Source organism: Porites lutea, chromosome 11 (assembly GCF_958299795.1).
Source record: "Porites lutea chromosome 11, jaPorLute2.1, whole genome shotgun sequence".
In the NCBI taxonomy this organism is placed as follows: Eukaryota; Metazoa; Cnidaria; class Anthozoa; order Scleractinia; family Poritidae; genus Porites; species Porites lutea.
Window position 1 is genome coordinate 4,629,806 of NC_133211.1, and position 15,777 is coordinate 4,645,582.

The window sequence follows — 15,777 nt, forward strand, 5'->3', positions numbered from 1 at the left end:
TGAATTATGAAAGCATCCATTGTGTGGAAGAGGCTTGTCTGTATTTTGTCTAAAAGTTGTTGGGTGGTTAATAGATGGTATAGCTGCTTAATACTAGGTGGCCACTTATGTGTATGAACCCTGTTAACAGGTTAAGGACTGTGCAACATACTTGGATGAGTCTACAGTAAAAGCCCACAACTAAGAACCTGAAAATTAAGAACCTGTTAGCCTAAAATTGGTCATTTATACCCCCTATAAACAAGAACCTATTTAGCCTAAGAAATTTATAACAGGTTCTTATTTTCTAAAATCATACTAGTACATGGCAGCTGCATTGCAAGAATCATATTTGAAGCAAAAAAAGCAGATTGCCAAAGCTCGGCAAAGCATATAAATACATGTAAATGTATAAATTGATATATTCTTAAATGTTTTTTTTTTGGGGGGGGGGGGGGTGGGGGGTGGGGTGGGGCTGAAGAAAATAAAAGTGTAGGCTAATGACCAACTTGTTTGCAGCTGTGTTTTAATTGTTTTTTCTCCAGGCTTAAGAACCCATTTTAAGAACCTAAATAGCCTAAAATTCTGTTAACTACCATTTATATAAGAACCTGTTTAGGCTAACTCCTAAAAATGTAGGTTCTTAGTTGCGGGTTTTTACTGTACGTAAAGTAGAACCTCAGTCATATTTTTACAAGATCCCTAAGTATGGTTTGTAAGTTTAAAAGATTCTTATTTAACTGTATATTGCTCTAGGTTTCTTAAAGGTAACAGACTCTAAATGTCAGAGGATTCTTTTGGCATTGGACACAAACAGGAGATCTACGACATCTCTCATACAGCAGCTGGTTAGTATTACAATTTCTTATTAGTACAACCAATTGTGTGTTCTCTTGCCAGTGGAGATTCTTAATAATAAATCTTACTTCATGTTTTTGTTTGTTCCTTGATTGCGATGGACTGGAAATATACGTCGGTGTGCCTTCTGTAAAGGACACAGAGAGCAGTTATTACAATGAAATCTCTATTATACTTCAGGTTAGTTAATTGTTTTCAGCTTTTAATTGTTTTTTTTAAAATGCATTTTAAATATTTTTATCTTTTTTTTCTGTGTGACAGGAGGATACATCGTACAGCAGGCCAGGTAGTTCAAAGGTTGGATAGTGCTATCCAGTGGATAAATCACTCTCCAGCGGATAAGTATTAGGGATACCAATATTGCACCATTAAGTGGATAAAGATTTACTAGTGGACAGCGTTATCCACTGTTTGAACTACTGTAGGGGCCAGTACATAAATCAAGAAAGAAAAGCAGTGGGCAAAAAATTTCATTTTAGTGGTTCCATGAAAGAAGTTCATACCAACACAGAAAAGTGGGAACCCTTTTTGGCAGCATAATAATAAACAGTAAACAATGTTGAATAGCTTTCATGATTAAAGGTAGACGTACTTTGTTTAATTTGCAGATACAAGAGTAAGAAACACACAGGACACAGCAGCTTACTCTTGGAAGTACCTTTGGTGGTCATAACTAATTACGCCAAAAAATCCTATGGGTTTTTATCCATAGTCTGGTAAGTTGAAAGCACTCAGAGGAAATCAAAGTAATAATGAATTCACATAGCTTAAATAATCACCTAAAAATAATGTTCCTCTCAAAACTTAGTGCCATCTTGAATACTAGGTTCTAGGTAATTAAACAGGATTATAGGTAACACATGTACAGTCCCATTGGGCTCATTCTCAAAAGTGATGATAGCCTCAGCATGACAATTTCATTGTGGGCCTTTAATTGATCTGCAACATTATGCATAATAAATTCTTTGTGGGCCTGTCATATGCAACATTGTACATAACAAATTCTTTGTGGGCTTTTCATCTGCAACATTGTGAACCTTCGAAGTTTCTTACCGGCTTGGCTTTTAGCATGTGTGAATTAATATTGTTGGGCTGCCTGTGCAGGCAACCCCCAATTAAATTATGAGCAGCGTTTGAGTTGAAAAATAGTCCTTTGAGAGGACATGAGCTTACTGGCTATGAATATTCTGTACAAAAACCATGTGCTTGCAAAACAAAATCGTTCTTCAAGGTAGTCATGTTCTGTAGTGACTTCTAATCGCCACATGCACTTTTTGTCACTATTTGTTACGTGCTAAAAAGCAAGGTTGGTTTGGTGGCCTCAGGCCAAGTTAAAACTTTTCACAGATATGGTTCTGGGACTATTGTAATTTCTTGCCAAGATTAAGCAAACAAATGTCGTAACGAAATTACCAGAAGATGAAATTTTAAAAGTGCCAGTTGTTTTGAAATTGTGCAAATTTGTGACATTTTGATTGAATGTTTACATAGTAAAAGTGGCAGATTTGTGATTGTGTGGTTCCAGAAAATATCCATACCCCCCCCCCCCCCCACGGAAGACCATTGGAAATTCCGAGGGGGAGGGGGGGTTCAAAGGCAGTAATTTCCGAGGGGTATGGGGGGTTCATGGGAAACTATTTTCCAAGGGGTGACAGACCATGTACAAAACATTGAAAGCAACGTACGATCGATCTCAAGCACAAAAACATACCTACGTACGTTGTTTTGAAAAAAAAGTCGGTACTCCTGGCCATTGACATGAGGTTAACATCATTAGCTTTAATGTTTCTGTTTTTCTTTGAGTTCGCTAGCGCTACAATCTCCAGAAGAACGATGTGTCTTTGGAACGAAGTCGAAAACGATTGAAAATGGCGGACATAACTGGAGTCTTGTCTTCGTCTCGTCTTCGTCCGACCGACATTAAAGTGCTTTCACTTCTGTTCACTGAGTATCCCTTTTCGCTTCCTTGACATGCATGACACACATTTTTGATAGGTTTCATGTTTTATCAGCGTTTACTGTGCGTGGAAACTCATGAAAAATGCGATGAGACGATAATACTTTCGTTCCCATTTCTTGCTCCACCTTCACAAGGCCCGGCTACCTGGCTAGTAAATTCTGCAATCGCAGAAAAGAAACGGGTCAAAAATAGGGTAGGCTACCACGGTGAGTTTTGGCTATAGGGTGTCACAAATGCTTACGATTATAACCATGGCTATAGGGTCCCAATCGTGACGACGTTCACGAAATCTAGCGCATTGGCATGCACGTGTTGGTGAAGTTTTCGGCCCTTAAATAATAGTCAACCTGAAGAAACTGACAAAATCTGTAGAAATAGAAACAGCCAGACAGGAACCTTGTAAGTTTCTGGGTTTTTCTTGCTACCGTTTGCAAAGTTGTTTAAGCGGGTGAAACTTACATTCTCTTCATAACGTTCGTGTCGCAGTAAACACAAAAACGTAGAACAATCGACGTTTAAACTTTGCAAACCAAATGTTTAAGCTTAATTTATAAGCTTACAAAAAAACAACACAGACATAATTTGCAAACGTGATGGCGAAAAAGCTAAAAGTTTGGCTGAATAATAAACTTAACAAACGTTTACGCTGCACTGTTGTAATAAAATTCTTCCGTATTTTCATAACTGAGTTAGTATTAACTTTCTTTGTTTTTAAGTGCCCAAACTACTTTGAATTTCTAAAGTGTGGTAAGCGAAGTCTCCATTTTAAAATTCTGGAAATTCCTGGGGGGAGGGGGGGTCATCAAAGACCCCCTGGAACGGAAAATCCTGGGGGGTGGGGGGGTGCAAATCAAAGTGTCTTCTGTGGTGGGGGTATGGATATTTTCTGGAACCACACATTGCATTTTCCCACTTTGTGATTTTCAATGTTTAATACTACCAATGATTAAAAATTATTCATTACTAGTAAAACTCAATCATGTTGTTTGATTATGCTGTAAGCATATCTTGTAAAACAACATATATTTCGAGATAAAAAACAATCTTATATAAAAAAGAAACACATCAGCCTTTTCTGAAAATTAATATTCATTTGTGAGTTAAGAATTTCTATGAATGAAACTACTTATTTAACAGTAATTGTACTAACCATGTCAAGTTAGTTGAAAGTTTTGAAACATACTAACTTATTTTCTTGGGTCAGTGAGCGTTGTTAACACAGCCATTTGTGATTGACTTTAGGCTTGGGATAACCACCTCAAAAGAAATCAGTCTGTCATTGTGGACCTGTTTCAAGGGCAGGTAATGTTTAATCCTTCCATGAGCATGGATATAAAATCAAGAATAATGCAAGAGTCCAGTTTTGGAATTCAGCTGAGTTTATCCTATTGTTTATTACAGCTCAAGTCTCAAGTCAGATGCTTAGAGTGTGGTTATGTTAGTGTGAGGTTTGACCCATTCACATTCCTCTCCTTACCCCTTCCTATGGACAATTCAATTTATGTGGAAGTTATTGGTGAGTGTATTTTGTATAACAAACCCTTCTATATGATGGACACCTCTGTAAAACGGACACCTAGAGTTGGTCCCTGCCTTTCTTTACTCCTTTTACGTTACTCTTTGTAAAATAGACATCACTATATAAGATGGATACATAAAGCAGGTCCCCAAAGATGGCCGTCTTAGAGAGAGTTGACCGTTCTACTGTTCATTTTTAAATTTCAGGAACCTTCCTGCTGACATTTGTGAATATTGATTTTTACTTAGGTTGAGGCTAACTTAGTATCTATGTGTCATACAGAAGTGATTATTAATACAGAAAGTGACTATTCTCTGATCTGAAACCATTATATTGCTTTAGGAGCTATTTTTATTGCTTACATTTGTTTGTTTGTTTGTATAGTTGTCCATCTTGAGGGATCCACTCCCACAAAGTATGGTTTGCTTCTCAATAATGATGACAGATACAAAGCTGTCAAGAGAGAATTGTCAAAGTACTGTGGCCTTGTCTCTTCACAGCTTCTTCTGGTTGAAATATTTGGAGCTTCTGTCAGGGTAAAATACATATTACATGATGTAAACAAACATAAAACGGTCAGAACCAAGCTACTCTGTAGCTCATGCACACATAAGAATAACATTAGTTGTTCCTCTCACAATATTATTATCACTTTGTTATTGATTGCAATGGGTGGACCATGTACTGCTGGTCTTCATCCAGCAATGGTGTCAATTTACTGTGCAGGACTCAAGCAATATTATAGTTGCCTAGGAAATATTGTTGGTTGTGTGACTGCATTGTGGTCAATAATACCAAGGGACTATTACGAGACACAATGAGCAAGCCTAATGTAGACCATAATGAATCATGATTGTCCTTTGTTGTACAAAGTAGTTGGTTTCAACCAATGATATCATTATAATAACGTTATAAATTTTTATGCTTGACAGAGCTTACCAACTGATATGCAGAAAATCCGCACAGCCTTAGCTGGTGTGCTTTATGCCTATGAAATTCCTCTTCCTGCAATAGCTTGTGAAGATGATTGTAGTGCTTCCACAACTCCAGGTACCGAGGAAGAGAAAGGTTTATGCACTGATTGCTCTGTGGAATCTAACAACCGATGCTCTGTAAACCAAGGTACAAACTGTCAAACAGCTACTCCTAATTGCAATAATATATTGAGTGGTGAAGAATTAGAAGAAAAAGAGGGAAAATCCTCTAGAACAAACTCTGAAAATAGCTCTGAAGAAGGCGAAAACCGTTTAAAAGTGCAGGAAGACTGGTTTGCAGATGGAAAGAAGAACAAAAAGAAAGCCTCTTCAAGTCCGATCAAAAGACTGAGCCCCAAACTTCGGAAAAGGCTTAGTCCAAAGTTTGGTGGTGGATTTAACTTTACATTAAGAAAGTCTTCATCGTCAAATTCTTCCATTGAAATGACTGAAGGAACTTATAATTCAAATTCTGATTCTGGGATCAGTTTAAGTGTGGAGAATTCTCCTAATCGCCAAAAACTCTCTGTTGCTGGAAACACAGATAATGCTTCCAGGAATTCAAGTATTACTTCTACGCCTTCATCTGGACCTTCTCCATATTTGGGATATTGTTTCAGTGGATTTGTGGTGGCAATGCACCGGAAAACAGTGAGTGGTTTTTTTTCATTCCTGGTTTCCATGCTCAGGGTCAATTCAGGGAAAAATGATAATTTTTTGAAGGTCATGGAAGAGACAGGAGATTTTGCAATGGTTAAGCAATGTTACTTTTTGGCAAAATCATCAAGTAGGTTAGGAATCTTTTTTTCTGGTTGCCGCAAGGTTTCATAAAGATTGTCCAGGTCACTGGTTCACTGGCTTTCAGACTGATACTCTGATCATGTACAAAAATCTAAACTCCTCAATAAAAATAAATGTAAGCTTTAGCAGATGGAAAATTAAGATAAAAACATTCCTGGCCTGCAAAATAGGCTGAAGAAAATGCAAGGTCCATTAAGATTGTGTAGAGGTCAGGGAATGGGCACAGTTTTTTTTCTCATTCATACACCACTTCCACATTTTGGATAATGCACCTTATATGCGCCTCCCCACCCCCCAAACTTTGCATAACCTCCTGGGTATTACAGCCGTCCCAAGAGGAATTGAAACCAATGCTTATGCAAAATTTTTGGGGGTAAATAAGGTTCATCATGGGAAATGTGGCAGTGGCGTATCAAAGTGAGAACACTGGCATTGGCCTGTTCTTTGGTGTTCACAAAATTCTATTGTTTATAACTCAAATTCTCAAATATCATACTGTTCATAGGACAGAGTGAATTACAAAGTAGGGGCAGTGGTGGCAATTAAGTAGGCTTTCTTTTTAGCAACTCTACATTTTATAGGAAGTTATCTTCTGTACAGCAAGTTTATCTTCCTGTTGGAAAATGCTTACGCTGTAAATTACTGTTTCTTTTCCATGTATCCAGCATCGCTTTGATGCGTATTTCCTATCACCACAAAAGAATCGACCTGGTCTGTTTGGAGTTCCTGTCATTGTGCCTTGCACTGCTCACACAAAGCAATGTGAGCTGTATCAAGGAGTCTGGACTCAAGTGGCCAGGCTGCTAAGCCCACCTGCTCCAGGGGAAACAAACTGTAAAGATGGGTAAGTGAGGAAAGCACTAGTGAGCAGTTAAAGGATTAACAATTTCTTTTTCCACATTGTTTCACTGAGCTTAAAATTTACCATCTTTCATTCATGCACCTCACAGTACGACATTGACATTGCAGATCCTTGCATTGTGCAGGATGCATGTCAAATATGAACCTAGTATACGGCCTCTGTCTCCATGAGTTCTCCGTAACTCAAGTGGATAGAGCGCTCGCCCGGTGTTTGGGTGGTCATAGGTTCGAATCCTGTCGGGGACTCAGATTTATTCTTTGTCCCACGTTCGTGACATGCTGATTAATTCACTTTCACAATTTCTTTTTCCTTCACCAATCCTAACCAGCAATTGCCTAAACAGCCTGCATGAAACCATTATGTATAAGCCCCTCCAAATATAACTCCCCCCCCCCCCCCCCCCCACCAAACACATAATGCCGAAAACCCTTCCATTTAATCTCCCCTCTGAATATAAGCCCCCGGGGGCTTATACTTGGAATTTCCCTCAAATACAAAAGAAAACCAAGCAATAACAGTTCGGTAACACATGTTTTTTTAATTTGCTGAAGAACTGTTACGTGTGCCAAATGAATGCCGTCAAAAAGTGTCACAGTTTATGGCTGTTTGTGTAGTTCACTCTTCACTCTTGGCTTGGATTTCTTCCATCCATAGACAAATTACTTGCAAGAAAGGTTTATTCTGCCACCTTACGCCCTAGTTTTTAAAGTTTGCATGGGAGAGTTTTAAGAAGCTCTGCATCCTCAGAGCGAGTTTCAGGGAAAACTTCGTGCAAAATTACTGACATAAATTTCCTTCCAACTACAAGGTAGCCCAATCGATTTCGAGACGAAAATTTCACTACAAGTATAAGCCTAGCCAATTTTTTAACACAAATTTCCCTCCATACATAACTCCCTCCAAAAATAAGCCCGTCAAAACGGGCCTTTGAAAAAATAATATAAGCCCTGGCGCTTACATTTGGAATTTTACAGTAGCACTGATGCACAACATATTTATGCACAGTCTGCCTCACAGCCATTTTTGTCTTGTCACGCAACAATAATATTTTTTTCAAGCATTACCCAATTGCAGTGATTTCATCAAATAATATGTCAGAGATACACGCAGAGACAAACATTAAAATTTGACTGTCAGATCAAAAATTCCAACCCTACTTCCCATTGATTGGAACTTCTTTAAAACAATTTTTCCTTATTCTGAGTTTTTTTGAAAACTAAATTCTTGTAAATGCCAGCTAAAGAAGAAAATTGTAAAGAAAGGTTGAAAGATGGGGGAAAAGGAGCCTTGTTTTTTTCAAGATACCAGGAGTAACCTGGTTATATTTACCTGCTGCATGGATTATTCGTTAGTTTCCTTTTCTTCTTATCTCTTTTCAGAGTTAACTGAGCTCTTGCTCTGACATTTTTTTTGTAGGGATGCTGGTGATTTTCCTTTTGAGCTGCGGGCAGTTCAGAAGGATGGTCTCACGTGTGCTTGGTGCCCTTGGTACAGGTAATATATATCTCAGATCCTTCAGTGCTATGTAGTTTTATCCATATAACTGAATTTAATTGTACAGTCAGACACCCACTTAATACGGACACCTCTTTATTACGGACAGTTAACTTTGTCCCTGGGGCAAGTCCATACATTTTCTCTAAATTTAACCTGTTTAATATGGACAGCTGTTAATGCAGAAACGGGCACTTGTTTCTTGCCCAATGAACAGATTCTTGTAGAACGTTAGGAATCTCACTAATGAGGACACTTCATTATTAACTGTATGTTGTAACAAACCTTTCCTTTTTGAAGGTAAAAAAATCTTCAGTTGACAGCATTTGAATGTTCCCAGCGCTACAGTACACCAGATACAATGATTTTTAGACATCAATTTCAGACTATTTTTAGGCGTCAAAATAGAGAAAGGTTTTGATTAAGTTGTACAGTCAACTCCCGTTATTGCGGACACCCTCGGGTCTGTGGTTTAGTGTCTGTAATAGTGAGAATCCATAATAATGGGGTGGGAGAAAAACATTTCTTGATATTTAGAGGAGTTACATTTATTTATATTGCACATTGTCTCCAGAACCAATTGCAGCGCAGTTTTCGCATATAAATTAGTGTCAGAACTTTATTTACAAACAAGGCAAATCGTAACAGAATGGAACTTGCATCTCCCTTTCATTCACCACAACAGTCACTGAAACATTTGTAGTACACAAAAACCATAAACTACGGTACTAGAAAATCCAGTTTATGTACGTTAAGTATCATAAGTATTAGCTTGCGGGCTAATACGAATGTGTTGATTCAGCCTAAGTACCCGTAACTAACAAAAATGACCGTATTTCCTAATCAGATTCTGCCACGGATGTGTTATAAAATGCAGTGAACAGGAGTTTGGCTCCAGTAGTTCGTACATAGCTATTGAATGGGACCCTACAACACTACACCTCAGATACCAGAGCTCACAAGAGAAAGTCTTCACTGAACACGAGAGTGTGGAGAGGAGCAGAAAGATGCAAACAGAACCTATTGACTTGTATGAATGTTTTAGAGCATTTACTAAAGAAGAAGAGCTTGGAGAAGATGAGTTATGGTATGGTTTTAATTCCTTTGTAAACTTTTTCTCTCTTTCTGTAAGACCTATGTCTTGACGTGCCTGCACCGTATTTCTTGTTCATTCTTATTTCTCTGCTGCATTGGTCTTTTGAAGAACTTGGGGTGGGGTCAAACGTGATGGGCAAACACACCATTTATATACAAATTTATTAAGGTCTTCACTCAATCAATTAAAATGAACATATTATGCTAGAGCTCAACCTTTTTTTCCTTAGTTCAATATTATCATGGGGATTTGTAATGTAGTTCTTAATTGTGAGTCTGTGGATGAAATCCTATGGTGTTACCATTTAATTTTCACCTCTTCAACAGTATATTGACATATTACTATGTACCGTGTAGTTCTAACTTTTGAGTCTGTGGAGGAAATCCTATGGTGTTACCATTCAAATGAAACCTCTTCAATAGTACTTTCACATAGTATTTGTTTTCAGCATAATTATTATAAAATGAAACGTGGGAAATTAATCAGATTTTTATGTTGGCCTCATTAGGGCGGACGAGTTAAATGTGGCAGGTAAAATGTATGTAGTAAAAGGTTGATATTTATTTCATTCACATTCTTCTTTCTAAGGTACTACAACAGATGCAAGAAGCACAGACTAGCGGTGAAAAAGCTGGACATATGGAGTCTACCACCCATCTTAGTGAGTAACAGTTTTTTGCTGATAAAGCACACTGTAAATATCTTGCGAAAAAGCCGTTATCTTGAAATCAAAACTGTTATTATGTCAGTCATCTTACAAACCGAGAACAAAGATTTTGACCCATTCAACCTTACCTAGTGCCGTTTGGTTACAGTACACTGAGTTTCACTTCATAATGGATCAAGAAATCTGGACTGTTGTCATCCGTGATTGTATTATTTTATAGTGTCAGTGACAAAATTCAGTATGTTACATACACCATGCCTCTTTGCACTCAGTTACTTTGTTGGCCTCCACACTTGCCTGCCTGCAGGCCTGCCAACTTAAAAAGTGTGTCTGGTTTTAGTAATGGTATTTATTTACGGGGATGGGACATCATTCCATCACCAACCCCCCAACGTGGAGAGCCAGATGTTGCGGCAATAATTTACGGTCACCTCACCACTAAAAAATCTCGCCACCAACAAAATCGCCACCACCTAATAACTCTGCAATAATTAACACTGTTTACTTACCTGGGATTGTTGCTTCTTCCCCAAGCCCAAATATAAGTCTCTCGATTTTAATTGACACCTTGCGTCAACTTCTTATTTGCATCGCTTGAGAGGTGCAATTTGTTTAAAATCCAACAGCCTTTCTTTTGAAAGTTGGTTAATATTGTCACTTGAACCTTACCTCTTTAAATTTCATTGTAAATTTAAAGTGAAAGAATTCTTTTTAGAGACGTGTCCTCGTGGCGATTTCATTGGTGGCGAGGTGACCATATACCGTTGCAATTCGTCCTGGTCTTTCATTTAAAACCTACCCAGCACGGTTAAATCCACCACCCACCAGGGAACAAGGCCCCAGCTGGCGTACTTTTCAGGGTCATCAAGGTACCCAAACCTCCCCTTCACGCATGTTACAGTGCAACGCTTAGGGAGGATTTTATGCTTTGTGCAAACGGACACAACAGTGGTGGCCAACAACTCCCAACACTGTTGGATTTTACATGTTGCGCCTGTTTGCACACCCTGTTGAATGTTGTTGAGAGCTGTTGGGCAAAGTTTGAAACCGGTCAAACTTTAAGCTATGTGCAAATGGACGCAACAACTCCCAACAATGTTCCGTCCTTTTGCACGGGGCTTTACATTTAACACCGTTTCTATTCCACTGGCAGGTTATTCACTTGAAGCGATTTCAGTTAGTTAACAACCACTGGGTGAAGTCAAATAAGATTGTTCGGTTTCCCATGGAAGGCTTTGATCCTTCAGCGTTCCTGGCTAAGCCGTCCAGAAGTGGAACGTCAAGTGCCATTACGTCAGATGACGGAGTCACCACAGTGAATGTCAAAAGCAGTGAGGAACTGGTGAACGAGGAGGAGATTGAGGAGAGGAAAGAAGCAACCACACGGCAGGGGAGTGAAGTGAGTACAGACATCGCTCTGTTTGCCGTATGTGACAAAGTACTGTTAGGGGTAGTGTTGAGAATCAGCTGGGATCTTTCGTAGTCGATCATCTGAAATAATCGGATTAACCCAACCAATTGATCATGGATTATAATCAGAGAAATCGCTTTATAAGAATTCCATTTATTGTTATCCTTTCTGTCTTATAAGTGTTGGTACAGCCTAGGGATGTGCTATGAAATTTTTGACCTTCCTTCCTTTGACCTGTCTTAATAAAGCTTCCTAAAGTAATAGACCTTTATTCGCTCTATGTATTATGCTGATTACTCAGTGTAGAAAATCTTGAGATGTTCTTCGGAGATTTCATTCCTTGTCTTTGGTAGCCTGTGCACACCACCCCTCCCCCCCCCGCCTTCCCTCAACACAATCAGGGAGAGAGTTCCCCTCTGATTTTTTTTAGGGAAGGGCGCGGCTGTACATTGTCTATGTCTTGTTGGAAGTAAGGAGTACGTGATGTGTCCACTACTCTGATTCTCCATTGGGTATTGTCATGTGATCTCAAAAGGAACAGCCAAACAACAAAGTGAATACGGTCTATTTTGGTGGACCCCTTAAAACTCATTCTCACACAGCTGTGGTTATTTTAAAGGCTCACTAATGTAATTTATTTTCTATGCAGGAGTCACCGTCCCAAAGTTCAGCTGGAGAACTAAGTTCAAGTCAAGTTGAACTCAACCAAAACAGCAAGCCTCCCTCGCGCCATTCCTCGTGTTTAAGCCTTAACTCGGCCAAGGTTCACCCGGAAGTGACGTCAGAGAACTCTGCCCCTACCCCTGTAGAAAGACCAAGCACTTCGGACTTCATTGTGTCAGATTCTGCAGAATCGCAGGGTACTCAACGTGAAAATGTGCGTAAAGTGTTGGCGGCTTCGCGAAGTGAAGGCTCACAAATTGAGATACCAACGTACAGGATATACGCCATGTCGGTATGTCGAATGAAGCTCAAGTCAACTGTTAGTGATTCGCATTGTTCAAAACTCTCTTAGTATTTCTTACTGACTCTGTTGGGTTTGTTTTAGTGTCACACAGGTGTTCTGGGCGGAGGTCATTACATTTCATATGCACACAACCCAAACAGCAAATGGTACTGTTATAATGACAGTAGCTGTAAGGTTAGTACTGGATCAACATGTTTAATATGGCGGTCATACTGTTTTTAGGGTTTCTCTATCAAGTGGTGTACCTTTGTTATATTTCTAGGTTTATTTTGGTTGGACTGTAAACCATTTTCACGTTGGCCGTATTTTATTACGACTAATGCACCTATCAATGTAAATCCCGTGGGGGGGGGGGGGGGGGAGTGCGGGAAAGGGGAGGGGATTTGATGCCTGGGACTATCCCCGCTATCGGGCTTTTGATCGTGCGAAGCGACCCCGGGGTCGGGACATTTGACTTTGACCGACAGAAGCCTGGTATCAATTCAGAAGCAGTTACCAAGTCCGTCCCTCGAGGCTTCCTGAAAGTCACGCTGTTGGAGAAAGGTATGAAGTTTTCATTTGCTTTAATCGCCATAATCCGATACTTTAAACTGTCATCTAAACAGATAATGTCTATTTTGAGAAAGTTTTTATCTTCAAGTTCCCATCTGATTGTAAAACTCGATTGAAATCGAATTCCACCATGAAAGTCAGACGATTTTTTATGGGTCACTGATCCGACCTGTTCCGACATGTTGCGCAGATGTTATAAAGCATTTTAAGTTTTATTAATATTATATAGCACGGTCAATCTTCCTGGAGTGATTTTGTTGTTCAAGATAAGAGATGCTAGTGGAGAGAGAAAATACTTAATTACAACGAGTAATTTAATGGAGCTTCCGTTAACCGTAAATAAAAGTAGTAACAACGTGTTTGAAATGTTTTTTTATTCGTTTTATATAGTATTATAGCATTGTTTGTTTAGATTTTTTCCCCTGGGGTGGGGGCTTTTTTGACACTTTTGATTGACCTTTCGTTTCCCACCCTGGGGAATTTGATCGAAAAATTTTAAAATTTGTCAAATCCCCACCCCTTGCCCGCACTCCCCCCCCCCTCCCCCACGGGGTTTACATTGATAGGTGCATAAAGCCTCGTACAAACGGACGCAACATTGTTGACCAACAACTCCCAACAATGTTGGGAGTTGTTACGTCCGTTTGTACGTAGTTCAAAGTTTGACCGGTTTCAAACTGCGCAACAACTCCCAACAACACGCCACAACATTCAACAGGCTGTGCAAACGGACGAAACATGTAACATCCATTTGCTCCGGGCTTTACATGTTGCGTCCGTTTGCACACCCCGTTGCATGTTGTTGAATGTTGTTGGGAGTTGTTGCGCAAAAGTTTGAAACTAGTCAAACGTTTGGCTACGTTTAAACCGACGCAACAACTCCCAGTATTGTTGGGCGAACAATATTGGGAGTTATTGCGTCCGTTTGCGCGTACCTTTAGAAGGACACCCTTGAAACCGACAATATTATGGTTATTATGGTGTATTATGGAGGTAACTAGGTTGATAATGTTTTCGTTTGCTTCTCTTGTTTCAGGAATGTGACAATACTAAGCTTCAAAAGGACTCGCCCTACATGTTATTCTATCAACAGGACGACCTGGAGGAAGGAATGTTTCTTCCCAACTTCAATGGTCAAACGCCTGACTCAGCCAGCGATGACGAAGAATATGAGAACGAAGTGCGTAGACTGTGCGTCGTTCAATGAAGATCCTTGGAGCCGGGGACGGGGGAAGAATCCTATAATTTATACACATTTTTTGTATTGAAATCTTCATTCAATGAATACTTACGCCAGCGTAAATTATCAGAAATGTTGTAAATATATCGACACGGAGAATTTTATTTTTAAATGCCTTTAATGCAGATGATGAAATTATTCCAACAGTGCGTACAGGGTGGCGCTTCCTGTACAAGTAAAATTTAGAGTTAAAAGATGAAAGACTGGCAAACGGGACCAAAATGCGACTGAGTAGGGAGAGGACGTGTTTGTCGCCTCAGCCTCCCCTCCCCCATTGTCTTTAGCCGTTTACCTTGGTCTTGCAGGGGGTACCGCATTTCGTACTCTCTCTGACAATTATTTGTGTTCCGTGTGCTTTTTGTCCGTCATTTTTGTGTGAACATTTTGTTGTTTATTTTCTTTATTCCTTTGAATGAGTGATGAGAGATGAGTGATGACAATCTATGTCAATTGATAATAATCGATAGTAAAGTTTGTATTGAACTAGGGGCTCTGAATTAATTGTTGTCAATGTTGTTAAAAACAAACATTATAAATTGAGCGCCCTTTATTCAACATAAAAAAGCTGATAACAATATACAATATTCCTAATTCAGCACGAAAGAGTTGGAAAAATAATGCGAAAAATCCAAGTCGTGGGTCGAAAACAGATTGAAAGAGAGTGTAAATTTATGTGGCCCGTGCTAGCCGGGCCGGTAGGAACGCCTGAAGTACCGTGAAAATTTCCGCGTTATTTTCAAGTGTACGCCACGCGCAAATTCTGCAGTTATTTCAGGCTGAGATTGTTAAGATTATCGAAGTAGTAACCAACGACGTTATAGTGGAATTATTCCCTTCCCTTGTTTCACCACCGTGACATCAAGTCTCTAACTGCCTTGCAGAAAAAAAAATTACATCTAGTGAAGCCAATTCTTGATAACACATCCAGTCCATACTTAAATCGTCTCCTCTTTTGAACCGCGAAGATTCGTCGCCTACATATTTACTCTTGACATTTTTTTGTATTCTTTGTACTGATTGGAAGAACTTGTTTTACTTTGGGAGAATGGGAAGTGAATAAAGTTCACTTTAATATATCTTACTGGTACTTTGTATTTGTACCTATTTTGTGTGGCCTTTCTTGATTAGAGTTTGTCAAGATTATTCGGTAGCGTCACGACGTTAACGCTGTTTGTTTGGGTGACGGGTAATGAAGAACCTTTTCCTCTATTCCAGTTTCTTGACTTTCAGTTATAAAAGTTACCAGCCAGTTACATTTCTATTTGAACAGGAGAACCAACAAGCAAGAATCAGTTTGTTTCCTAGTTCGTTTCGTCGAGGTCCTTGAATCCTCACCTGTTGTGTAGAGCCCAAGTCTCTGGGCCATGCTTAAATTTATAGCCAATTTTATAATAGAT

The 15,777-nt window shown here is 39.3% G+C and overlaps 1 protein-coding gene across 1 annotated transcript; it reads left to right on the top strand.

Moving 5' to 3' along the window:
* Nucleotides 1–1,538: 1,538 nt before the first annotated feature.
* Nucleotides 1,539–14,868, top strand: LOC140952458 (ubiquitin carboxyl-terminal hydrolase 32-like; the record flags this gene model as incomplete). The annotated part of the gene is made up of 13 exons (XM_073401884.1): nucleotides 1,539–1,553; nucleotides 4,040–4,099; nucleotides 4,199–4,313; nucleotides 4,701–4,852; nucleotides 5,249–5,941; nucleotides 6,757–6,935; nucleotides 8,370–8,447; nucleotides 9,295–9,534; nucleotides 10,132–10,204; nucleotides 11,364–11,609; nucleotides 12,271–12,576; nucleotides 12,670–12,762; nucleotides 14,177–14,868. Coding segments are annotated over 13 exons (2,421 nt in total), but the record flags the coding sequence as incomplete, so codon positions are not given.
* Between the last annotated feature and the right edge of the window lie 909 nt (nucleotides 14,869–15,777).